General features: G+C 37.7%; 1 protein-coding gene across 1 annotated transcript in view; it reads left to right on the forward strand.

Annotated features, from left to right (window-relative positions):
• Window positions 1-1,402: 1,402 nt before the first annotated feature.
• The window catches only part of cdyl (chromodomain protein, Y-like), a 34,359-nt gene continuing 14,796 nt past the window's right edge, over window positions 1,403-20,965 (forward strand). The window contains exons 1-3 of the mRNA XM_017699285.2: window positions 1,403-1,700; window positions 12,870-13,668; window positions 15,784-16,055. Of these exons, the coding sequence (XP_017554774.1) occupies window positions 1,674-1,700; window positions 12,870-13,668; window positions 15,784-16,055 (1,098 nt within the window). The 5' untranslated portion in view covers window positions 1,403-1,673. The remainder of the gene's footprint in view (window positions 1,701-12,869; window positions 13,669-15,783; window positions 16,056-20,965) is intronic.

Raw genomic sequence — 20,965 nt, forward strand, 5'->3', positions numbered from 1 at the left:
AAACTGAACAAGTGAGTTTTCAGCCTAGTCTTAAAGATTGAGACTGTGTCTGGAAGATCATTCCAGAGTTTGGGAGCTTTATAAGAAAAAGCTCTTCCCCCAGCTGAAACCTTCTGAATTCATGTGAATTCATATGAAGTTTGTTCATATTTACAAAATCCAGTTAAGTTGGTCACTAAAAATATTGGAAATCTTTCTTTGTCCTTTTGTCAGTTAGATTGGTTTATTTACAATGGAAAATGTTGTATTAAAATAGAGAAATATTGCAAAATACACTTCCTCACCTTCAGCTGCTTCTTCTGGGTCACAGGGGGTGCCGGAGTCATTGGGCGGAAGGCAGGATACACCCTGAACAGATCGCAAGCCCTTCACAGGCAAAATAGACTATATTACCAAAAGTATTCACTCGTCTGCCTTCACAGGCATATGAAATTGAGATCCCATTCATAATCCACAGGGTTTAATATGATGTCGGCCCACCTTTTGCAGCTATAACTACTGAAACTCTTCTGGGACGGCTTTCTGCAAGGCTTAGGAGTGTGTTTATGGGAATTTTTGACAGTTTGACAGAAGCGCATTTGTGAGATCAGATACTGATGATGGATGAGAAGGCCTGGCTCGCAGTCTCTGCTCTAATTTATCCCAAAGGTGTTCAAACAGTGCAGCAACAAATGAAAGATCAGCCACTGCAGTGGACTAACAAGGTAGTATATCTGACACACTAAATGCACACATTATTTAAAACTCCCGTATCACTCCAGTGCCACTACCATGTCAGTGTCACTGCAGTGCTGAAAACAATCCATCACCCAGCCCAGTGATCTTATGTGGGGATCCTGACCATTAATGAACAAGGTAAATGGGATTAACAAATTATGCACAAAACCTGAAGTACTACAATGTAAAATTACACCGATCAAGCATAACATTATGACCACCTCCTTGTTTCTACGCTCATTGTCCTTTTTATCAGCTCTACTTTCTATATAGGTGCACTTTGTAGTTCTACAGTTACAGTAGATCATCTGTTTCTCTGCATACTTTGGTCATAATGTTATGCCTGATCAGTATATACAGTACTACAAAGTGCACCTATATCATGTATATGGTAAGTGGACCTGATAAATATTTTATCAGGTCAATTTACCATACACACACTGGCTGTGCAAATATTTTAGTTTTATTTCATTGTTAACGAATGAGTTTATAGCCTACTTCATTTAGTATCCTTCTATTTCTTTCTACTCATTAGTGCTGTCTAACATGATTATTTTTCAGTAAGGTTTTGACCAAAGTTTGAGTGCGTCAGATAGCAAAGGTTTTTTTTTTTTTTTTTTTTAAAGAATTGGACATCGGCGAATGTTTTGGCACGAATCACCCGCTAAACGAAGGCACGTCATGATCACGTGATTGGTCCACTTTGCTAGTATTCGGATCATTCTGTCGGTACAGCGTCGCTTCAGAAGTTTCGAAAGACCATTTTGGCTCATCTTTACCCTGGACCAAAATTTTTCTCACTTGTAAAGAAAAAAGAAGATTCTCCCAGTGCATCAGGCCAATCTCAGACGTGTCAGAAAGCAAGAGAAGAACTACACTAGCTAAGTAGCTAGACAGCAGCAGAGTTGGAGAAAGACTACCAATCGGATTACTCCAGTATCGAATATTACTAGGCCATGATGGCCTCAGAGGAGCTCTATGAGGTGATTCCTTGTGTTACATTTCTGTGTTACTTCCCGCCTGGTTGAGCTTTACTGCTATCTCTGCACTTCTGTCTGTCTGTGTATCCACCAGGGCTGTAGGTGTAGTGGATTGAACAGAAGCTAGCTGACACGACAAGGCAATAGACTGCAGTACTGGTTGGTTGCTAGCTAGTTGCTGTTTGGTGACTACACGTTGCTGTGTAAGCACCTTTTATTTGCACATTACGATGTAGTTGTCGTGATACTGATTCACAACGTTTTATTATCCATTTAGTCCGCGCAAACACATTTCATACGTGAAAGTGTTGAAATAAGTGCATTTAACGCAAAGGTTTATCCCCCAATATTCGCATTTTCGTACTTCGTTGCTTTTTTATAAGGCCATCGACTGTTATGACCTCCGGGGATGTACGTAGAGCAGGGTCCTCAAACTTTTTATGCATAAATGTGCTTTGTTGTTCAGCTTATGGTAGAGGTTCCCAGAGGTGGAGTGTTTGCTTATGTTCTAACCGGCAGGTCAGTTATTGTGGCTAGCCAGAGAGCGGCGTTTTATGCCGAGAAGGATCTTTGACTAACCAGCGTTAAAATTCAGAAATACAACTGAATTAGAGGCTAAACTTTTCTAACCCCATTTCCAAAAAAGTTGGGATGCTGTGTCTGTGTAGAGTGTAAATAAGTTTTATTTATAATATATTTTAAAGGAAAACAATACAAAGATAACATATGAAATGTTGAAACAGATTTGTTTTTAATTTAAATTTACGCCCATTTGAATTCGATACCAACAACGTTAAAAAACTTGGAATGGGGGGCATGTTTCATCACCTCTTCTTTCAACAACATTGTAAGCGTTTGGGAACAAAGGAGATCAACTGCTGTAGTTTTGAAAGTGAAATGTTTTCCTATTCTTGCTTGATATAGGACTTCAACTACTCAGCAGTTCAGGGTCTCCTATGTTGTATTTTTCATTTCACAATGTGCTACATGTTATCAATGGGTGACAGGTCTGGATTGCAGGCAGGCCAGTTTAGCACCTGGACTTTTTTATATGGAGCAGTGCTGTTGTAGCACATGCAGAATGTAGTTTGTCATTGTCTTGCTGAAATAAGTACGGTTTCTGCTATGCGTTTTAGAGTTTTAACTTGCATTTGAAGATGCAGTGACGAACGCTGTTCACAGACACTGCTTTTTCAGAAGTGTTTCTCAGCCCATGCATTGATTTCCACTGCAGAATCATGTCTGTTTTAATGCATTGCTACCTGAGGGCACAAAGATCATGATCAGCAGTTTTGTTTTTGTTTTTGGCCTCGTCCCTCGCATACAGTGATTTCTCTAGATTCTCTGAATCTTTTGAAGTTACTATGTACTGTAGATAATAAAAAGGTAAAGTTCTTTGCCATTTTATGTTGAGATACATTATTCTTGAATTTTTACACTATTTGATCATGCAGTCTTTCACAGAGTGGTGAACCCCTCCTCATCCTTCTTTCTGAAAACATCAGCCTCTCTGAGGTGCTCATTTTATACCCAGTCATGTTACTGACCTGTTGCCAATCAACCACCAGGTGTTTTTAGCATTACACAACTTTACCAGCCTTTTGTTGTTCCTGTCCCAACTTTTTTGGAACGTGTTGTTGGAATCAAGTTCTAAATAGGCACATACTTTTCAAAGAACAATAAAAGTAAAACATTTGATATGTTTTCTTTGAACTGTTTTCAATGAAATATAGGGTTTGTCTGACTTGCACATCATTGCATTTTGTTTTATTTATATTTTGCACAGTGTCCTAACTTTTTTGGAAACAAGTTGTACCTTCAATAAAATTAAAGTATTTCACTGTTTAACATTTGCATATAATATGCTTTGGAATTTTACAGATGGCTTCCATGCTAGGCCAAAGAATTGTAATGACTTCAAGCATAAATGTGTGAGAACTTTTTCTATGTAATAATGAGGACCTGCTGGCTCCTTTATTGGCTGTCAGAATCCATCTCGGTGTGTGCAGCTGACATGATTAAGTTGCTATAATGAACATAAAGGAATACAATATAGAATTATTTTCACAAAAAATTGTTGGTGATGCCAACATGATGCACAGTATCGATATCAAGCTGATGTCAGCAGGAAGTACTGGATTAGAAAAGAACGAATCCAGTCTGATTCTGTAACAGATGTAGTTATAAATATCACAGGATTGCTTTTAGTACAGCATAACCCAAAGACATGTGAAGTAGCTAATGTGATAACCATATATGTGTAGCCACATGTGGTCTAATGTTAACATAAGAACAAGTAGCTAGTATAAGTGGTATACTATAATTTTTTATTTGAAATGGTCTGATTTTACACACGTTTGCATGGAGTGGAATTAGTTTTTGTGAAAGCTTAGCTGAATAAAAATGTGTAGAAATGTTGTGTTTATGTAAGTTATTATAGTCTGGTTAAGTCTTATTCGCTGTTTGCAGAGTAAAGTATAACTTTTTTTTTTTTTTTTTTTTTTATGGACATTTACCTCCTCTTCCAGCATTTCTTCTGAAATCAAGGATATCACATTAACGGCTTCTACTATTCTGGGAAGGCTTTAAACTATATATTGGAAAATTGCTGTGAGGCGTTAATAGTTTCCTGCTGCCAAAGCATTTAGGAGGTTTGATACTAACCTTAAAATTGCAAATGCCACTCTATCTAAAAGGTATTCTCATGTGTGGCTGCTCCAAAGCGTTCCATTGTATACTGACTTATTAATTATGAACTTATAGCTCATATGAAGGAGAGGCTGCTACTCAAGTTTCCTCCTTACCAGACAAAAAACATTCAGTGGCTAAAAGATTTCCATTGACAATATATATTGTAGAATGAATCATGTTTTCAGAAGTAATTCTTTGCTTGCTGCTAAGTTAATCAAATGTGCATTTAATTTATCTTATGGACACGAAATATTTAAAAATGAGTTAGAAAGTTAGATGGAGCACGCCCTGATCTGAATCCTAATATATATATATATATATATATATATATATATATATATATATATATATATATATATATATATATATATATATATAGTGTGTGTGTGTGTGTGTGTGTGTGTGTACACACTGCTCAAAAAAATAAAGGGAACACTTAAACAACACAAGGTAACTCCAAGTCAATCACACTTCTGTGAAATCAACCTGGCCAGTTAGGAAGCAACACTGATTGTGAATCAGTTTCACCTGCTGTTGTGCAAATGGAAAGACAACCAAAGGAGTGGTTCTGCAGGTGCTGACCACAGACCGTTTCTCTGTTCTCATCCTTTCTGGCTGATGTTTTGGTCATGTTTGCATTTTGTCAGTGCTCTCACCCCTAGAGGTAGCATGAAGCAGTGTCTACAACCCACAGAAGTTGCTCAGGTAGTGCAGCTCATCCAGGATGTCACATCAGTGCGAGCTGTGGCAAGAAGGTTTGCTGTGTCTGTCAGCACAGTGTCCAGAGCATTGAGGAGATACCAGGAGACAGGTCAGTGCACCATGAGACGTGGAGGGGGCCGTAGGAGGGCAACAACCCAGGAGCAGGACCGCTACCACCTCCTTTGTGCAAGGAGGAACAGGAGGAGCAGTGCTAGAGCCCAGCAAGCCACTAATATCCATGTTTCTGCTCAAACTGCATAAGGATGATATGAGGGCCCGACATCCACAAGTGGGGCTTGTGATTATAGCCCAACACCATGCAGGGCGATTGGCATTTGCCAGAGAACACCAAGATTGGCAGATTCGCCATTGGTGCTGTGCTCTTCGCGCATGAGAGCAGGTTCACACTGAGCAAATGTGACAGACGTAACAGAGTCTGGAGATGCCATGGAGAACGTTCTGTTGCCTGCAACATCCTCCAGCATGACCGGTTTGGCAGTGGGTCAGTAATGGTGTGGGGAGGCATTTCTTTGGAGGGCCGCACAGCCCTCCATGTGCTAGCCAGAGGTACCCTGACTGCCCTTAGGTACCGGGATGAGATCCTCAGACCCCTTGTGAGACCATATGCTGGTGCAGTGGGCCCTGGGTTCCTTCTGATTCATGACAGTGCTAGGCCTCTTGTGGCTGAAGTGTGTCAGCAGTTCCTGCATGATGAAGGCATTGAATGCTATGGACTGGCCTGCCCGTTCCCCAGACCTGAATCCAATTGAGCACATCTGGGACGTCATGTCTTGTTCCATCCACCACTGCCACGTTGTGCCACAGAGTGTCCAGAAGTTGACCGGTGCTTTAATCCAGGTCTGGGAGGAGATCTCTCAGGAGAACTTCCGGCACCTCATCAGGAGCATGCCCTGGCGTTGTAGGGAGGTCATACAGGCATGTGGAGGCCACACACACACTACTGAGCCTCATTTTAACTTGTCTTGAGGAATGTCCACTGACGTTTGATCAGCCTGTAATTTGATTTTCCACTTTTTTTTTTAGTATGATTCCAAATCCAGACGTCCATGGCATAATTTTGATTTACCTTGATTTATTATTTTGTTCTCAGTGCATTCCACTATGTAATGAATAAAGATTTTCAACTGGAATATTTCATTCATTGAGATCTAAGATGTTATTTTAGTGTTCCCTTTATTTTTTTTGAGCAGTGTATATTATAAAACGTAGACTTACTTTGCTTAAAGTCTAAACTCAGCTGTGCTTCTCGTACCTTTGGCAGGAAACTTAAACAGTTTCTTGTAAAATGTCTCTTAACATTCGATGTTATGAATCAAAAGGTTTGAGTTTGTTTTTATGTAAAAGTACATGGAACACAATTGTATATGAAGCAGTAATAAATAGCAAATACATTACCAATTTACTCTTGCGCACTTACACTGTTGACCCTTTTGATGTAATGAAACTGGATTTTCCGTGCATAAGTATTGGCCCATTTTTTGAACAAATATTAATTCAGATTTGACATTGCTTTACTTAACAACTAGTTTAAACTAAGCCTGTTTATTGCACAAGGAACTGTAATGTTTACTTTGATACTGCCAGAGCTTGGACCTCTGTCTGTGATTGTCTTGTATGTGCTGTCTCTATTCACTCTCTGTGCATCAGGAAGCCATTCAGAATCAAATGGGTTTTTTTTGGACATTCTTTTCTTCTTTTTTCCAGTAATGCTAATAATGCTTTTTTATGATGTTTTTTCCCAGAATTTTTTAAGTAGGCAAATAGATTCTCTGTGCTGCTTTGGTAGAAGCAATTGAGACGGAGTGTGCGCATTGGTCATCTGCCAGGGGTGTAAAAAGTTACCTAGGCCTATTTGCAGCCCTTTTGAGCTGGACCCCTTAATTCAAGACACAATCCCAACGCATGTCTAGCAAGAACTGAAATCATAATGCAACATCCTTATAGAGCCAGTGATCTTTGTCCCTCAGACTCAGACAGGTAAATAGTGTACGCAGTAATACAGATGTTATGATATAAATGCATAAACAACTTCTTCAGTATCTGTACAAATAAGGCATTTATACAAAAAGGAGAATCATCAACCTTCATCCAGTTTGTGATAACTGCCAGTCACTCAGATTGTTTCACTGGCTGAAATCATTGAATTTAATGATGGGTACACCTGTGTGTTATCAGCATAAAAGGGAAACATTGTATTAAGCAGTTTAAAGGGAGAATGTAGAGAGAGAATAATATTGGCCCCAAGATGAAACCCTGAGGCATCCCACAGTTAAAAGTAGCAGTAGTGGACATCACGTTGCAGATAAGGGACGAGAGGTCCCTATAAATTTTTAAGATGTTAGGTGTTATGTCAAAGGGACTAAATGGTAAAAATAAGTGCTGCACAGTTTTTACTGCTTGAGTAGTAAACACCTTTGGACTCCATTGTATTACCGCTTGGAATAGAATATGTCTGGAATAGTGCAAGAAGATGACAGATATTGTTGATCTTGCTTTCCAAAAAAAAAAAAAAATGATAGGATTAACAACAGTGCTGCTACATGTCTAGCATGAGGAAAAGTGATACTATACAGAAAATATCACAGAAATCCTCAGATGCTTGGGGTGAAAATCTCTTGGCACCTCACACTTTGATTCGATTACGATTCAGAGGGCCGCGATGAAATAAGTTAACGGTGAAATAAGATTCAGTGATGATGGATGTCCATGCAGCATGTTACAGCTGTCCTGCCCTTTTTTATTTAGTGATTTTATAACTCTGGATTTGGTCATGTTGTAAAGAGTCAGGGATCGCTGTGTCAGCAAAATATCTGCGAGACGGGATGTGTGCAACATAGAGCGAAAGCCCCATTTCTCAACGAGACTGCAGGTCTCTTGGCTACATAGTCTCTTCTGGCTAGTAGCGAACAAAAGGGCAGAGAGAGATTTAGCTAAGACAAACATTTGGAGACTTATTCGCAAGGACCTTAGTTGGTTTCCTGGAATGTTAAATCTTCAGCGAGAGACTGTCGAACACTAAAAAGTTTTTAAGCAGAAGTCGCTTCTCTTTTGAATTTTTCTGTTCCACCTTAAATGGTGCCACATTTACATTCTCAGTCAGAATTTAAGGTGGAACAGTAAAATTTGAACTAGAAGCTGGAGAATGAGAAGCGACTTCAGCCTTTGGCTATAGCTGAACTAAAGCTTAAAGCAGAGCAAAGTAAGTCTGTGTTTTCATTCATAATTTTTTAGCCTGTGCTAGGACATTAGCACACCCTGAGACATACTGGACATTAAATGCTGTGGCTCTCAAGGTTGTCTGACTTGTTGAAAGGACAGAATGGCTCTTCTTAACATTTGGGTTGTGACTCCTGACCTAACCTGGCTTTTAATGCAGAGGGAGCCAGTTGGATTTCTCGCTCATCCAGTTGTGTTTTTGTTATGTTCCGCCCTTTGTGTTCCATCAACGTTATGTTATAAATTAAACTTTAGAAAATTGATTTTGACATTTGTGAATTGATTCAGAATAGTTAACGTACACATCCCGATACATCTAAGAATCTGGTTTTTTCCTGCAACCCTAACAAATACACTTCAAACTGCAGGTCCTGTCACTCATATAGATTTAATAAAACTAATGTCAGTTAGTGATTTCATTTTGTAGAAGCTCTTCAAAAACCGAATAGCAGGTAGAAAACAGTGTGACAAGGCTAGTAATGTTAGCTGAGACAGCAGGCAATTAGCATTTGTCTGTTTATCTTAAAGTTTATAGATTGACTGCCTTTTTAAATGTAACATTTGTGGTCTATTTCTGGGTTGAATTTAGTTCTGCAATTGCAAAGTGCTGAGTGGTGTGCTGTGGCTGGTAGTGAAATGGAGCACTGCTTTGTTTCATACAGTACTGTAACATTGGTTTGTTTCATGTTACCCCAAACACTTCATAACAGTTGAGTTAGCTGTAACATAGTGATAATCGGTAAGACTGGAAACTTGTTTGGCACTGGGGTGATGGTGGTTAATTTGAAACAGGTGAGGACAGCAGCCTGTGCCAGGGAGATATTTAAGATATCTTCAGGGGTACACTTCTGGATGTCAGTACACAATCAAGGGTAATGTCAGAGCCAACAGCTTTGCATGAGTAGCAGGGTCCTCCTCATATCTGAAGGAAACATTCAGAATGTAGTGCCATTGATTTATTATAGTATAGTGTATGACAATGGAGCTATGAACAAAATTAAAAAAAAAATAAAGGCTGAAGTCTGTGGTGTGCAGTTAAGACAAATACTTAGAGCATAACAGGTCTGATGGTGCAAGAAGTATAATGTATAGCCAACAGTGCAAAATCAGCACTTGTCTGAGACATAACCAAACTGGAAATAAAGTAAATTAATTCTTTGTGGTTAGTAAGGTTAAATAGTTTTGCTATAGATTTGTCATTGATTTCTGATTTAGAGCTCAACATATAAAATACTCTGTGTGAAAATAATGTAGTTTATGGCAAGCAGTTGTGTCATTTACAGTCAGAAGTATACAAAGATAAGCTGTCTCCAGTGAACTGGAAATTAACAGAAAGAGTACTTTGCATTTCTTTTGTTAGTTACCTAAGTGAACCAAAATATGCAGTGCCTTGAAAAAAGGTATTCGGTCCTACCATACAGTTTTTATAAGTAGAGAAAGGAGCAGATTCTTTCAAAGACAATAACATTTTAAATGTGTTTTAAATGTAAATGTCAATGTACTGCATGTTAAAGTTCAAGCTTTATTTTTCCTGATTACTTAAACATGATATATTTATGGTAGTTTCCATTGTCTCTTTAAGAAAAGCACAATGCAGATCATCTCTGCCTTCACATCCATATGCAAATCAAGCTAATTAACATTGGAACATGTAATATTTCAATTTGTGCTAGTAAAAATGCAATGCTTACAAGTTAAAATATAAGTTCTACATGTTAAAATTTAATTTGAATTTTTTCAAATTAGTAATTTGTACAAATTAGATTTTTGATATCAAATATAATTTTAACTGGTGCAATTTTTATTTTTGATATCAAGAAATATAATTTTTACTAGTGCAAATAAAATTCCTACTAGTAAGAATTGAATTTTTACATGTTCGAATTGAATTCCTGATGTCAAGAAAAAAAAGGATTAAAAGATAAAAACGCTTGTACCATTAAATATATAATTACATTAAAGTCATCAGGAAAAATAAAGCTTGCACTTTAGCATGCAGTACATTCAAACATTTAAAAACATTTAAAATGTTATTGTCTTTCAAAGAATCTGCTTTTTTCTCCACAGTGACATGTATATGACACTTAATGGGAGCATGATTTCCAGAAAGCTTTGTAAGTAATGTTACAGATGGCAAAATCAAAAGCTCTTCATTAACCAAGACTCAAATATAAAATAATGTAAATGTTTAGGAATATGTAAACCTTTAAAAGCACACATCAAATTGTCATTTTACTTTGAAAGCCTTAAAATTCTAAGCAGGCTGCAGAATTGGCCACCTTGGGTCTGTGGAGACACACCCACTAGGCAAAATTGAATTCTGGATATCAAAAGTGATTAATTTTACTAGTAAAAATTGAATTCCTGATTATTGTCTTGCAAAATAAAAGAATCTCTTTTCTTTGATCAATGTGACATCCACGCGACACTTAAAGAATCTCTTTTGGCATGGTTGCCAGAACGCTTTAAGTAATTTTACAGATGGCAAAATCGAAAGTTCTTCATAAAAAAAGACTGAGAAATATAAGCTACCATATATGTAAAGGAATATGTAAACATTTAAAAGCTCACATACAAGTAAATAATTCTGTTTACTCTCATCAATTGTTATTTTACTTGGAAAACCTTAATTTGTATTGTTATCCAAAATTACATTTTTTACTAGTAATAATTTAAATTTTATATGTAAAAATTTAATTTTTACTTGGCAAAAATATAATTTTACTGTTTCTAATTGAACTAGTATTTTTTTTTACTAGTAATAACTAAATAATTGATATCAGGAATTACATTTGTACTAGTAAAAATTACTAATCTTTAATTTAATTCTGACTAGTAAAAATGTTTCCCTCATTAAAAATGAATGGGGAAACTCGTTAATTATTACTGGTAAAACTGCCCAACCCACCTCAGCTGGCTCCTCTCAGTGGGGAGGTGTAACGGCTCTTCTCTGAGCTTCTCCCGGATGGCTAAGCTCCTCACCCTATCAAATAGAGTGTAGCCCACCACCCTGCGAAGAAAGCTCATTTCTGCCGCTTGTATTCGTGATCTCGTTCTTTCGGTCATTACCCACAGCTCATGAACATAGGTGAGGGTTGGGATGTAGACCTCTGTAAACAGAGACCTCCGGTCCCCTTTTTTAAAATGGCAACCTGCCAGTCTAAGGGTACTCTTCGTGAGGTCCATGCAATTTTGCAGAGACGTGTTAGCCACAACAGCCCCACAATATCCAGAGCCTTAAGCATCTCCAGAGGAATCTCATCCACCCCCAATACCTTTGGGGGCAGTCGTGGGCTGGAGGTGGGTATCTGGCCCTGTGACCGGAAGGTTGCCGGTTCGATCCCCAGGGCCCCGTGGATAGGGCTGCCCACCGCTCCGGGCAAGTGTGCTCACTGCCCCCTAGTGTGTGTGTGTTCACTAGTGTGTATGTGGTGTTTCACTTCACGGATGGGTTAAATGCGGAGGTTGAATTTCCCTGGTTGTGGGATCAAAAAAGTAAAAAAAGTATCACTTGCCTTTCCACTGAGGAGTTTGCAAACTGCCTCAGTGACCTCCGCCAGGGAAATGGGACTTGACACGCCAGAATCCTCTGGCCCTGACTCCCGTAAGGGAGTTCCTCAAAGTGCTCCTTCCACTGACCAACAATATCCTCATTTGAAGTTAGTTTCCCCACCCTGTGCCAAATACAGCTTGGGCTCAGCCACCCTGACCGCTCCTGAGTCGCCACGCAATTGTCCAGAACCTCCTTGAGGAATGTTCACTACTACTAATTCAATTTTTACTAGTGACCTTTTAATTATTATTGGTAAAAATTCATTTCTTGATATCAAGGATTTAAACTTTACTAGTGGATATGACATTTGAATTCCTGGTATCAAGAAAAAAGGATTAAAAGCTAAAACGGTTTAGCCTTATCAACAATATAATTTTACTAGTTCTAATTTATTACATGTAAAAAAACTTTTTTTTCTAGTAGGAATTAGTCTTGATATCAACAAATGAATTTTTACTAGTGAAAGATACTTTTTTGACCTCAAGAATTAAACATTTTCTAGTAAAAATGTCCATTTAGATATCAATAATGAATGGGGAAACTCATCAATTATCACTACAAAAATTCCAAAAACTGCTTGCCATAGGATTTCTGCATAACTTGCAAAATGTGATGTACATCTGTCATAGTAGTAAATAAACCTCACTGAAATACTGTGGTGTTATATGAACTGGGTCATTAAGGTCCAGAAATATACTTGAAATAGTTTTGGTTAGAGAAATTCACGATCAATCGTGTAAAACGTGTTTAATTAGGATATTTAACATTTGTGTCCGGTTTGAATGAATGTTAGGAGCCATTCATGCAGATATCTAAATAATTCGCAAACTGTTTTTACAGTGGTTCTTCTACTTTGGTTAAATCATCTAAGAATAACAGCCATTTTTGTAGGTCATGTTTTATGTATCTCTTGTTACTCCTTTTGTTTTCTGATTAGAAATAGGGATATGTAAACTAAACTGTATATTATCTTTTTTCCTTCTTTTTAGGTTGAGAGAATTGTTGGTAAACGTAAAAACAAGAAAGGGAAAATGGAGTATTTGGTCCGCTGGAGAGGCTATGGCTTTGAAGGAGACACTTGGGAACCAGAGGGTAATCTGGCAAGCTGCATCGAATTCATCAGTGAATTTAACCGCCAGCACAGTGATAGGCAGAGAGACGGAACAAGCCTACGCTCAACACGCAGGTCTCCCAGTATGGGTCTGAGCAGCAATAATGCACGCAAACAGATGAACAGGGCTCAACCACATAACAGTGGTGTAAACCTTGCTTTGGGAAGGATTTCTCCATCCTCCCCAAGCATGCCTTCTACCAGTATTACAAAACAGCTGCCCCCACCACACACTTCATTAGATAATAAGAACTCCAATTCTGATGCAGACACAGAGAAACAACCTTTGTTGACTAACCAAAAATTCCAGTGTTCCGCAGGTGTCAGCCTCAGCAGCACTACTGAGTCAGCAAGCATAGCACCAAGCTCAGGTCATACTGTGAGCACTTTACGCTGTAGTATGGACTTGGCTAAGTCTGGAATTAAAATCCTAGTGCCAAAAAGCCCAATGAACAGTCGGGCTGACTCTGAGGAGTCTCCTAGTGAGGCAGCACATAGTCTGGACCAAGTTGGGCAGGAGCCTGATATTGTGGCACTGCAAGAGAAGTCTGTAGGACTTGTACTAGTGCCAGGACAGGAGCGGGCACGCATGGGCACACGGCCCAGGATACAGACGGCTCTCCCTCCACCTCAAGTCCCAATTACGCCTGCTGCTGTTCGTACACTGAATGGGAAAAGTATGGCAATACGTTTTATACTTGAATGTTGATAAATGATGTGTAAAATTGACCCTCCTTAATTTAGCTTCAGTGCTTCACAGTATTTGAAAATTTAAACGTAAAAGTCTGTATGTATGTGTGTACACACACATGCTTCCTCGTCTTCATTAATATGCAGTCATCTAATTTTGATGCTTGCAACACTTTCCAAAGAAATGCGGGTGCATTGTGCCCATTTGGACCTTTAAAATATTAGTCAAATAAAACATTGCCATATCCTACACGTCATGAATCATAATGTCGTAATGTTGTATTTTGACTATATGTGATTGATTTTTTTTTTTGTTGTTGTTTTTGTTTTAACTGACATTTTACCATCACAATTTTCATACAGTACTGTGCAAAACTCAGATACTAACCCGTTATTATTTAATTTCCCATCAAAACAGCCGTTAAGTAAGTTATGCAAGTACAACAATAAAAAACAGAAGGCATATTTAACAGAACCTTATATAGAATGGGGAATGTCTTATACAGAATGTTTGCAGGTAGGCTGGTCTCTGCTCATTAAATGAAATCTCAAACAAAATTTATCATTATATCTATTCTTTGAGAGTTCAGTTTTTTTTTCCATAGATAATTTTGGTATTACTCATCTAAAATGCATTGCTTTCCTGATAGCTATTTGGAAGGTAGGTATGTATGTGCTTAGTTAGTGCTCCTCCTGTTGTATTAACTCTTTCAGTTTTTCAAGGTAAATGGTCGAGCTTTTCATGGGCACCATCAGGGGAACAGAGATGAGGCCATCAGGATTTAGGCTGTTTGTTCAAAAAGACCCCAACTTACAGAAATTGCAAAATGCATCACTGAAAACACTAAATACACATCACAAATGTCATTTAAAATGATATAATTAATCCATTTCTATTAGCTGGAAACTGATATCCTAGCTTCCCATATAAAAAAAAAGTGTATTTTTCTTTTCTAACTCCCAAATTCATACATCATAGCGTATGCTATATGTGGTGATCCAATCATCTTAGAGCTCAATGTGGCATTCAGCAAGCAGCCTGTGTGATTTAATTGCCTTCAGTGGGCAACTAGAACATTTAATCATGTTATTCGTGAATGCGCTTGGAGAAGAGCACTAACTGCCAGTTCTATTGCATCAGCTAACAAACGCCTGTGCTGGGTAGAATCACACAGGTAGATTAAGGGAGTGGGAGGGCCATTCTGCACACAGAGCATGGCCATTTGTGCTCTTTTTGCCATGAAAGGTTGTAGCATCACCGATGTGCCGCTCGGGAGCCCTTTTAATAATTTTTTGGAAATTATTATTATTATATTTTTTTTTAAAGTGGAAAGGGACAAACTTTTTCGAATACAATATTGACCACTGAGGACGGACTCAAGATTATTCACGTCAGCCTCACAAAATGTGAAGCTGCACAAATGAAATACTGATGGATTTTATGTTATATGCAGTGTTGTGTTTGAAGCTTTTGTATTATTTTCTGTTGTATATTTTCGTTTTTTTTTTTTCTGACATTGAAAAATTAATAATACTTAAAAGCTATTTTGACTGGAAATTAAATAAACGTAAGGGTGAATTTGCACAGTATAGTAGAAGGTGGGAAATCTTTTATTAAATTGTGTGCAGTCCTATGTATACATTTTTGCACCCCAGGTCAAATGACATGTTTTGTGAAAATAAGTTAACACATTCTCTGCAGAGAACACACTTCTGCACATTGTAACACACAATTACTGTTCATTTGCTGACTTTAACCTATTTGGGGAAAAATATGGCCTACATATTATTATAAAAACATTTAAGTTTGTGTTGTTAACTTATTTTCACTTAGAAAATCAACAAAATATGTAATTTGACCAGAGATTTTCAAGCTTTGGTTTACAGAGATTTTGCAGCAACTACTTTAAGGATGTTACACAATGCTTAGGGAGTGATGTATCTAATAATGTCCAAATATTTAAGACATTATTAGTAGTTTTGGCACTTTTCTGTAAACGTACATTCCACATCCCTAAAATGCAGTTAAAAAAAATACAGATGATGCTGTTCAAATGAAGATGATGCTTTTAACATTCAAATTTCTTGCTATTTTTACAAAGGTCCCTCTACAGTTATGGAGGCCTCCTCAGCCAATGGGGTGGCAAGCTTCCAGAGAGGTGTGGCAGGGGTAGCAACTGGCTCAGGTGTAACAGGCCTAATAGGAAAACGGAGGGTTGAGGAACGTTCTACATTTGATAAACGCCTGCGCTTCAGCGTTCGACAGACTGAGAGTGCATATCGCTATAGGGACATTGTGGTGAAGAAACAGGATGGCTTCACACATATTTTATTTTCTACTAAGACCTCTGAGAACAATTCACTAAATCCTGATGTGAGTTTAAACGTTTTCCACACAGGTAGAAAATTGCATTTTTTCCTCCCCCCCCCCCCCCCTTTTTTTTTTTTTTTTTTTTTTTTTTTACAGTAATACAGTGTGTTAACTACATTTATACACTACCAGTCAGAAGTTTAAAATCAATGTAATTTAATAATAATGAGACATTTGCTACACATGAATGCCTAGGTTAATATAGACATCATGGCAAATTTGATTTTTAAAAATAAGTCCTAATAAATAGCAACTAATAATCATCTAAGACTTTGCTAATGATCAATCATACTATAATAATGAATGCTAACATATGAATTATTAAGCATTATCTTGATAACAGTAAAAATATTTTGAAAGTTAAAACCTAATTAACAATAGTTAATCATTTGATTAATACTCATAACCCTGACAAAAAAACATAGTAATTGCTTTAAGTAGTTATTTTGCTGCATTGTGATGCATACACTAAAAACATTGACACTTGACAAAGACAATTAAAACATAAGTGAAAACTGAATGCAACAAGACACTCTGTTCCAAGTTTACTTACAGTAAATATGTTTGATAACAGGCTGTCTGCCTCTACTCCAAATATGCCTTGCCCCGATAGTCTTCTCATGGAATGATTTTAGCAGTTATCTATGCCTATCTGAATTGTGCCTTGGTTATCTGGATCCTCTAGTAAGCAAATGAATCTGTTGTCTTATCAAGACAGTGTCCTTGATTAACACAAACCTTTTTAGTAGCATGTAGTAGTTAGTATGCTAGCTAAAAGCTAGATTTAGCACCTCAACTTGCCCAACCCTAACCTTCATGCATGCGAATGCATTATACATTCAAAATGGGTCTGAATAAAGAGAATTTTTGCATTCAGTTTTTTCAATAAGTTTCATTTTTGTGTTTTGTAGCACTGCAAATGTTTTTCATTAATACATTAGTGCAGTGACCATTTATATATAATGTTTTCCCAAAAGTAATCGCTCATCTGCCTTCACACGCATATGAACTTGAGTTTAATATGATGTTGGGCCATCCTTTGCAGCTATAACAGCTTAAACTTTTCTGTGAAGGCTTTTCACAAGATTTAGGAATGTGTTGATGGGAATTTTTGACCATTCTTTAAGAAACGCATTTGTGAGGTTAGACAATGATGTTGGAGAAGGGCTGCCTCGCAGTCTCCACTCTAATTCATCCCAAAAGTGTTCTGTCAGGTTTAGGTCAGGAGTCTGTGCAGGCCAGTCAAATTCTTCCACACCAAATTCCTGAAAAACAACCCCTCACCATAATCCCCCCACTCCACCAAACTTTACACTTGGCACAATGCAGTCAGACAATTACTGTTCTCCTTGTAACCGCTAAACCCAGAGTCATCCATCATATTGTCAGATGGAGAAATGTGAGTGAATGTCACTCCAGAGAACGCATCTCCACTACTGTAGAGTTCAGTGGCGGCGCTTTACACTACTGCATTCAACGCTTTGCATTGCACATGGTGATGTAAGGGTTTGATGCAACTGTTCGGCCTTGGAAACTCATTCCTTGAAGTTCTCTACAGTGTTCTTTAGCTAATCTGAGGGCCACATGAAGTTTGGACGTTGTAGTGATTGACTTTGCAGAAAGTTGTCAACCTCTGCACACTATGCGCCTCAGCATCCACTGACCCTGCTCTGTCATTTTATGTGGCCTACAACTTTGTGGCTGATTTGCTGTCATTTCCAATCGCTTCCACTTTGTTACAATACCACTGACAGTTGAGTCTGGATTATTTAGTAGCAAGGAAATTTCATGACTGGACTTGTTGCACAGGTAGCATCACGGTACCATGCTAGAATTCACTGATCTCCTGAGAGTAACCCATTCTTTCACAAATGTTTGTAGAAGCAGTCTGCATGCCTAGGTCAATGATTTGAATGAATGAGTAAATACTTCTGGAAATGTTGTGTATATGTACAACAACATTATGAAGTTTAGTTGCAGTTTATAATATTGGACTAATTTATGATTAATGTTTAAAGCAGTATATTGCTGCTGTCGGAGCAAAACCTTATATCTTCATTCTTGTTGTTTTTCGGCTTTTGACATAATTTGAAATATACATGGTACACTTTACGTTGTGTAATTTCATGATAAATGGACCAAAAGAAATAACCCAAAATGACTTGTAAAAAATTCTGGTTCCACTGACGTACATTTCAAGGTGTAAAGTAGGTTTTTTTCCTTCTCCTGTAAAGTTACCATTTTGAAGATATGAGGTTTTGTTCCGATAGCAGCGATATACTAAGCATTTAACAAGGTTTAACAAAGCCATGTGGATCTTTTTACCGCCTTGTTGCGGCTCCACAGCAGAATTAGATTTTTATGTGCAAATAAAATAATCATTGTTTGCAGTAAAATAAAGCCCTACATTTTGTTCTAACAAAGTTTGAACAATAAATGGTCTTAATCGCTGGGGTTAAATGTCTTAACTGTTTATTCACCCTTTGATCCTGAAGATTGGCAGTCACACAGCCACACAGACAAGTCTCACCTGCTTAGCAGCTAACAAAACAGCAAAGAGAGATTGAAGAGGAATGTCAATAATTTTGAGGCGATCTGACTCATTTGCCTTTTTATTTGCATACTCCAGCTGGCTTCCTGATAGGTTTAATATGCAACGAGAAACTGTCAAACACTAAAAAGTCGAGAGGCAGAAGACAGCTTCTTGTTTGAATTTTCACATTCCATCTTAATTCATATTTAGGGGGAATGGGAAAATTCAAACAGGAAATTGGCGAATGAGAAGCTGACTTCAGCCTCGTAAAAAGTTGAACGTTAAGAGACGTTTTACAAGTAACTCTTCTCCTTTTGCAGAATAGTTTGCTGCGGAAGATGTGAGAAAAGCAGCTATAGCTAAAGCTTAAAGCAGCGCAAAGTAAGTCTGTGCTTTCGTTTATATTTTTAGGCTATATATAGGTCATAGACCACTGTAGTCGTATCATCATTTTGTAGTTGCTCTTATTAGGAACCCCTGGTCTGAGCTCAATTTCTCTATGGTCAGAATAAATGGGGTTTTTGAAAAGTTGCCTCTGTCGCACCCTGTGTTAATGTTCAGAACCCAATACACTTTTTCTGTGAATATTCTTCTCTTGAATACCACTGGATCCTTTGAATTACAAGATTGTTAAAGTGTTGAAATATTAATATTGCTACAAGTAAACTAATGTTACTGTGTGCTGAATTGACTATCAGAAGACTATCAAAGTATCCTAATTGTTATTTTAATGCTGGTAACTTTTTGTGAGGACATTTTCTCAGTACATTCGCCAGTTTCTTGTTTGAACTTTCCCTTTCCAACTTAAATGGTGCAGCAGTTACATTCAGAACTGAAGGTGGAACTAGAAAAGTTGAACAAGCAGCTGGTGAAAAAGTAACTCACTTCAGCTTCATGGAGAGTTAAAAAGCATGATATGTGGAGGTTGCTCTATTCCCCCTTGACAGGAGTGGAATGAGTACAAATATACTTTAGTAATGTCTGAGAGATGAAGTTATATAGTCTGTGTTTGAATGGAGTGATTGGCGATCTGTTCTCCTGTGAGCAAGTGTGAGTGACTAGATAAGTAGCGTAAATATACTGGCCTACAGCAAACTCACCTCTTTCCTAACATCCTAAGTCTTTAGCAGCGTTAAATGTCTGCTCCTCATAACTACTGCACTCAAACAGTCATATTTTAGTATTAGTGCATTCTCAAGCAACAAAAGTGAAAGAAAGAGAGCACTGCACTGATTGTAACAAAAGTAAACTGAGGATGCTTTATGTGTGGCACTGGAGAGTGGAAGAATGCTAGCTTCCCAGGCTAGCTGGTTTTAGCAGCTGGTTAACTTGAAGCAGCTGTCTCTCACTCATCCAGCATGGTGAATTGATGTTACTGTAGATCAAACAAGACAAAAAAGCACCAGTTTCAGTTTAAACTTTCCTAAAAGTAGGACACTGTTTGTCTGGTGCGGGAAAATCACACAGCAGTTAATGCTTTAAACACCGAGTGGTTCTGCCATCTCTTAAACTACTGTGATAGAGAAACCCAGATGTCTGATGGCTTATTTGAATGCTGTGATGTACAGTATTCAAATACTCTGACATGGATGCGGTAGGAGTGATGGCAGTAAGGCGGTGTGATTCATCACTGACATACTGAGCCAGCTAAGTTTGCTGTTCATATTAAGTTGATGCTATCAAGAAAATAAACAGTCTAATGACTTTGAAAAGTTTTATTTCTTAAATTTTAAAATTTCCAAAAATTACAGCCATGCATTTTCAGCTGGTCAAAGCAGCTAACCAGAAGCTTTCTCCCATTATCCCTTGACAAATTTGTGAAATGTTCCATTGTTTGGCTTGTTTTTGTCATATTCTGACCGTAAAGTGTGGTTAAAAATAGCAATTAACCATTCGGAGGCAAAACTTAGCCATCAAACTTTGAAGAAAGAAATAATGATTTGACATTTATTGTGATATGCATCTGTATCTATTTTTTTTTTTTTTATCATGATAACATTTTTGACCATATCACCCAGTCCTAATCCTGCCCAGAGATTCTATTTACGGGTACACCTGTAAATACGCGCTACGGTAGAACATTTTGATAAGGTAGCACAATTCATCAGAACACCGCTATAACCTGCCTTATTTTTGTGTAGTTTAGTGACCATCAAATTGATGCGCAGTAGCTTCAGCTCTCATGTAGCAGTATTGGTATTAAGGCTCTTTAAAAACCTCATAATTCAGAGGATCCAGTGACATTCGGGAGAAAAATGTACACGGCACAAAATGTATTGGGTTCTGAACTTCATTATTTAACACAGAGGTGATTTTTATTTTTATTTTTTTTTTTTTTTTTTTTTTTTTTTTTTTTTTTTTTTTATAAAACCCCATTCAT

The sequence above is a fragment of the Pygocentrus nattereri genome, chromosome 19, assembly GCF_015220715.1.
Source record: "Pygocentrus nattereri isolate fPygNat1 chromosome 19, fPygNat1.pri, whole genome shotgun sequence".
Taxonomy (NCBI): domain Eukaryota; kingdom Metazoa; phylum Chordata; class Actinopteri; order Characiformes; family Serrasalmidae; genus Pygocentrus; species Pygocentrus nattereri.